The sequence below is a fragment of the Helicoverpa armigera genome, chromosome 2 (assembly GCF_030705265.1).
Source record: "Helicoverpa armigera isolate CAAS_96S chromosome 2, ASM3070526v1, whole genome shotgun sequence".
NCBI lineage: Eukaryota > Metazoa > Arthropoda > Insecta > Lepidoptera > Noctuidae > Helicoverpa > Helicoverpa armigera.
The window spans coordinates 10621495-10627699 of NC_087121.1; the positions used below are offsets into that span (position 1 = coordinate 10621495).

General features: G+C 38.8%; 1 protein-coding gene across 1 annotated transcript in view; it reads right to left on the reverse strand.

Moving 5' to 3' along the window:
* The window catches only part of LOC110378050 (uncharacterized), a 51066-nt gene extending 48674 nt beyond the window's left edge, over positions 1–2392 (reverse strand). Inside the window, exon 1 of the mRNA XM_064039779.1 lies at positions 2207–2392. Within this exon, the coding sequence (XP_063895849.1) occupies positions 2207–2220 (14 nt within the window). The 5' untranslated portion in view covers positions 2221–2392. The remainder of the gene's footprint in view (positions 1–2206) is intronic.
* Between the last annotated feature and the right edge of the window lie 3813 nt (positions 2393–6205).

Genomic DNA, 6205 nt, shown 5'->3' on the forward strand with positions numbered 1-6205 from the left:
TTACACTCTTACCGAAAATATTATTAGTCAGGTTGGTATTGAATTTAAATCCGTTTAATACTTTTTTTCTTATAATTGCTCCAAATTGTAAAATCCAATTATTTGTTTTTATTTCAGGTCTAAAAAACTAATTCGATGCGTTTTTGTTAGTTTCAGTTTGGTTGCCATGCTAAGTTTTTGATTTTGATGGTAGATTCGGAACTAAGTAAAGGCTGCACAGTTCGATTGACACACAGTTAAGCTGGCTCTTGACCGTTAAACTTTGCTGCGTCTGTGTTGGATGGGTGACGATCTACGGTTGCCTCGGTATATGCTCAATAAACTTCGGGTCCTGGCTGTCATTTGAACATCTTTGTCAGCCGTTTCGGGTAGTGAGAAAGTCAGATCAGCAGTCAGTACGAAAAGGTATCCCGTTTCCGAGATCAGAAGGGCAGTTGCTCCTTGTAAAGCACTGTTTCTCAGCTGTATCCTGTTAGACTGGAAGCCGACCCCAACATAGTTGTGAAAAGGCTGATGACATGACATTTTGTTGTATAACTGTCGTTGTTTTACACACCATTGCTCCATAACCAGAGTTCCTATATCATATCCGTGTGTTTGTCATCGATCTACATTACAGTAAGCATAACTTATATTAGTGTTACGCAAGTGTAAGTTCCGTGCCACGGGAAACAGGAAACTTTATTGTGCATGTTCTTATGTAAAATAACTTGTTTTAGGAGAGAAACTGCTTCTGTTGTAAATTAGGCTTTCTACATTATGTTTTTGTTAATGTTTGCTAGTTTGAAATAATGGATGCAAGTTTTTTATGTGATGGTAAGCGATTGCCGTTGCTTATGGACATCCGTAATACCAGAACAGTTGTGGCCAGCCTTTAACCGACTTCTCAATAAGGAGGAGACAAATACTTATCGAATATGTATTCGAAGCTATATTTATGGAAATCTGCTGGCTAAAAGTCTGCTTCCCTTGCCTTCATCAAATATTGCAGGCACCTCGTGATATTCGTTTTTTGATGGGAAATTATCAAATTACCAAATCCCTCCCGCTTTTGGGTGCAGCGTGAGGGAGAATCCGTCCCATCGGGCTATGAGAGTTAAGGAATAGTGAGTGCACCTGTGTCTGCGCAAATGCTCGTGCACTATAATATGTCCTGCGCAGTTGGCTAATCTCCTTACATGAGAACAGCCGCCGTAGCCGATAATCGGCTAGGAGGACATCATCATTCATCATCATCATCAAACTCTTGCTGACTAAACCCACCGTGTTCCTTCTTAGCCTTCTATGTACCAGGGCTGCGGTAACTTATCAAATAATCCCGCAGCCCCGGACGTCATAACATCACAGTGATATAATGTCACTATCGCAGGCGCAGTCGTGACAAGTATAAGCTATCGATCTATTACTGGTTTCAGATGAAGATAGCAAAAACCTATGCAAAAAACCTACCGGGACGTTAAACCAATTCTTATCTCCTTAGCAATAGAGTTGCCTTTCGTTTGTCAATGCAGTACATAATCACAGCCAATTAAATTGCGACTTTATTCTGAATTAATAGAGTTGAATTTTGATTGTGTGAGCTTACATGAATGCATGACAAATTGCAAATATTACATGGAACATGCATGCTCAGTTTTTGCTACGGTTTAATATGAAAATATAAGGTGTTAATGAATGGATAGGAGATTATATTTATTTGTGGTTATTAAATTATTTATGAATCGAACGGAACTGTAATTTGTCAGAAGTATAGAAGTAAATATATTTATTTACTGTTATGTATTAAATTATTTTATTGTTTATATGGAGAAAGTAATTCGTATCGATCGTTACTTTGTATGTAGATGATATGTTTAGTAGATCTCTAATTGCTACAGTTGATGCAAAAACATCGTTCATGAGAGAAAAGGAGCCGTTATTTCAAAGCAGAGTTTTAATTGGACGATTCCATTTCATTAAGCCTAAGCCCTTAAGTTTAAAACTACTTTTTAGCGTTTACTCTGATAAAGATCTCTCTATGAATCCTATATTATTCTTTCTACAGACCCTGTCCTGCAGTCCTCATTAATTAAAATTGTCTTAGCAACAACATTAAGATAGAGCAAATGGAGAGCCTTTGGATAGGTACTCTTGGAACTCTGTTCCACATTGTAGCCGGAATTGTGAACAATTCTTATTATAACAAACAAAACATAAAAACACAAACCTTAAAACTTCCATAATTCGAGAGCACTCCGAAATTAAAAACCATAAACAATAAACACAGACAAGCACTCCCGCCAAAATTTGACAGCTCGACGCGGGCAGATTAAAACCTCCTTCGTTTTTTAAAATTCGCGTTGTGATCCAGGCGTGTTGTGGTTCAGCCAAGCGCCATTGGACTAGCAGTTACATAATGTCGGGACGCTGTAGTGATTAAAGTACAGTTATAAGACCTCGCATCGAACGATGATCTCGTCTCACGTCCGCTTGCTTGTTTTGTGGCGAAATGAGCTTTTTTGGTCCACTCACACCGTTGCGTTTATTTTTTTGGAAAAACATTCCGTTAAAAATACCCTGTTACCGATATTATGGTTATGCTTAAGTCGAAATGCAATTGTTAAGATAGGTACAAATCGTTGCAAAAAAGTCGATAATTTCTGGACCTGTCATTTTGGATTTTGCGGTTTTCGGTCGCGTAAGATTCTGTGGTTTGAAAGAATGGTTATGGAGTTACGAAATATTGACAAGCTGTTATCTGGAGTTACATTCCTATCATGATCGAGTTCGTGAGCTTTCCCGAGACATGACAACATGTCACCATATCAGTTGGTGTGGTTTGTAGCATAGGCCCGTAGTTTAACTAACTTAGTATTTAAAACTATGTAGACATTAGATATTAGGAGAGGCAGGGGGGTTGAGAAAATGTATGTCTTCATGGATATTGCAAGATTGATGTCCACGAAGTATTTTTGAACTGGACTGCTTCGACTGTAGATCCTGCACTAAATGACAGACATCGAGCATCAATCTTCAAGATTCCTTAATTAGATAACCTAAATATTAAGCGTGACATCGCTACACCAAAAAACTGTACTCGACAGAACAAAACCCGATTAGCACATTTTTTGCTCCGGACATTGTCTGTGGTTTAAAACGTTACTTTAATTGACGCGTCTCGTGTCCGTTACCACATTGTTATATCGATACCTACTTGTTTTATTTGTGGGAAATCGATACCGTTTTTTATCGATGTCTTGGTGAGAAGGTGACGTAATTTTGGCAAATTTCTTGTAAGAAGAGGTGGAAAAAGAAACGTGAAATAGTGTGTCTAAGACAGTGACAATTTGGTATCTATTAATTGAAGTTTAAATAAGGCATTCAGCAGAATAGATTTTGATAAAGTTTACACACAGAAAGGCAGTTTATTGAATGCTAAACATGAATTCTATGCAACAGGACCACATTCAAACACAATGGAGATAAACAATGTCTTCAATAGAGTAAAATAATCATATGTTCTCCCGCTCGTCTCGGTGCAATTGAGCCAGGAAGGCCTTAGGCAAATTGCTCTACTGTGTACATATCACTACCGGACATAAGCGATTTATCCCAACGGTTAAAGACCTTTGCTTCTAAAAAAACAATACCATTGTCACTGTTGTCTGAGAAATTCGGTCCAAGATTAGTTTGCGTGTGGAACGGTAATGGTAATTTGGTTGGACAGCCATTTGTCATATGAGTCCGAGAGAGCGGTCAGTAGCCTTTTTATTACTTCCTAGATATGCCCCGCGGTCATACCTGGGCCCTCTAACAAACAAACTACATGACATCATGGTTTAAGCTTAAACAGAAAAAAGCTTAAGCTCTTGTGTTTTGCTTTGCTCCAAATGTTTGTAGCATGATGTAGGTGACATCTGCTGTGACATCCTTGAGTGAGTTTTCAAAGTTTGCCTAAACTTAAGTTTCTGTACCAATCTTTCTAACTAATCACAGAAAAAAGTTCTCTAAGCTTCTTCACATTCAGTGTTTCTGTTTCCAGTCTAACTTAAAATTTTCTTCGCCAACGTTTTAAGCTCTGTCTCGGATGCCTCTGAATCGTTCTTGTATATCTAATATCTGCTCTGTCCATCCTATCCCTACGTGCAATTTTAAATGACAACATTGTGTGCTGGTCTGGGATACCAGTCTTTACACTGATAGATCCTGTCCAATTCAATAAGTCATCATTAATGAGTCAATACAAACATTTCCTAATCAACGCAGCATAAAGTAACTAGCACATTTTTGATATGTGCACAACGTATGCTATTAGGCGTCAAGGTGCGTTTGCGCAACCACTATGACAGTACGTGACGTGGGTATGTAGAGGTGACCCTAACCTGTTTAGTGAATTGGTGACGTGATGCTATGGTGGTTGGTCGATATGGATGATGGATGTTGCTGGTGGGTTCCTGGAAGGTATAATGGTGTCTACACACCAAAGCCGCTGATGCCGGCGGCACAGCCCAGCGGCCCAACCCGCCGGCCGTATTTTGTACAATCATGCGGCATGATTGTACAAAATACGGCCGGCGGCTTGAGCCGCCGGGCTGTGCCGCCGGCCTCAGCGGCTTTGGTGTGTAGACACCTTAAAGCGTAATTGATGTAGCATGATTGGATTGATCAATATTCGAGCTCTTTGTGAGGATTTTGAATTAGGTTAAGTAATTTTAGTAAAACTTTTAATTTTTTGAAAAGCAAAAGCCTTATCTATTAAAAACCTTTTAGGAATTTGCTAGTGATACTTTACTAAATCGAGCCATTTGTACCCTTGTGCTTTTGGCGCGGATATGTACACTTTGCAGCAACTGAAATGTTAAAAGTTCTTCCGAGCCCAAAGCTCCTTATAACCAGCCGTTTTCTCTCGGTCTCATGCACGTCCAGTGGGAACTTCTGTCTGCATCGGGCAAAATATACTCTTTGTTGCTCAGGAAGAGTGCGGCTTTCCAACAATTTGAAAGAATTTGTCAAATTGTTTCAGTAGTTTCGGAGCCTTTGGGGTAAACCTACTAAAAACAAATCATATTTCCTCTTATTATATTAGGATAGATAATATATCTTTTGAGAGATACGTCGAAGAATTACTCCTGTTTCATTTCAGAGCTTCTATGACAAAAATACATGTATTAGTGTCTCGTAACGTTGTTCAATGAACGTCTGATCTAATTGTGATTTCACCAGTAGCCATGAATCATCAAGAAATCAAGAAGCAGTGTATATTTCAGACGGCGCAAAAAACTAAATTAATTCGATCAATCAATTTTATTGTGGCGTTTTTTCTCAGCATTCGATGACATCTGCTAATTCTTTGATACAAGATGTTGTTTTATAAACTTACTGTTTTCTTGCGGTTTCACTCGCGTCCCAAGGGAACTACTGCGGGTACCTAGTTAAAATATAGGTAGCCTGTATTACTCGGGGACAGTGTGAGGCAGTTTCAAAACAGTGATACCATTTCGGAGCCAAACAGTGCGGAAGCATTTAAATCGTGATAGCACTTTATTGAATTCACCTCTCGAGTATGAGTTCGATTCCTGGTCAGGCAAGTACCAATGCAAGTTTTCTAAGTTTGTATGTACTTTCTAAGTATATCTTGGATACCAATAACTGTGTTTCGGATGGCACGTTTTTAGGTCGTAGGTCCCGGCTGTCATTGAACATCCTGGGCAGTCGTTACGGGTAGCAGCCAGTAAGTCTGACCGAGGGGTATTGGGTTACCTGGGTAACGGAGTTGAGGAGGTCAGATAGGCAGTCGCTTCTTGTAAAGCACTGGTACTCGACAGAATCCGGCTAGACTGAAAGCCGACCCCAACATAGTTGGGAAAAAGCTCGGAAGATGATTAGCTTTTTCTTGAATATGGCACGTTTAAATAACAACATTCTGTATTTGTATAAGCTTACTAGCAGTTCTTATTTCAATATAAGTTCAATTTAGTCAGGCAAACACGTATGTGCGAAATTCCCTAACTTGTTTTTATACCTGTTAGTTACGAATTGAATTTAATTTGATTTAGTTACACTTCATCCTATATTTTTTACCTACCCAATCTTCTTTTTGTACATTGCAAACAACAGTATGCCTTTTTAGGGACACGTAGCCAAGTGTGTAAAACCATATAAAACCATGAAAGGGACCCATTATTACTAATACTTATAAAAAATATTTTAGTAATTTTTTTTCATA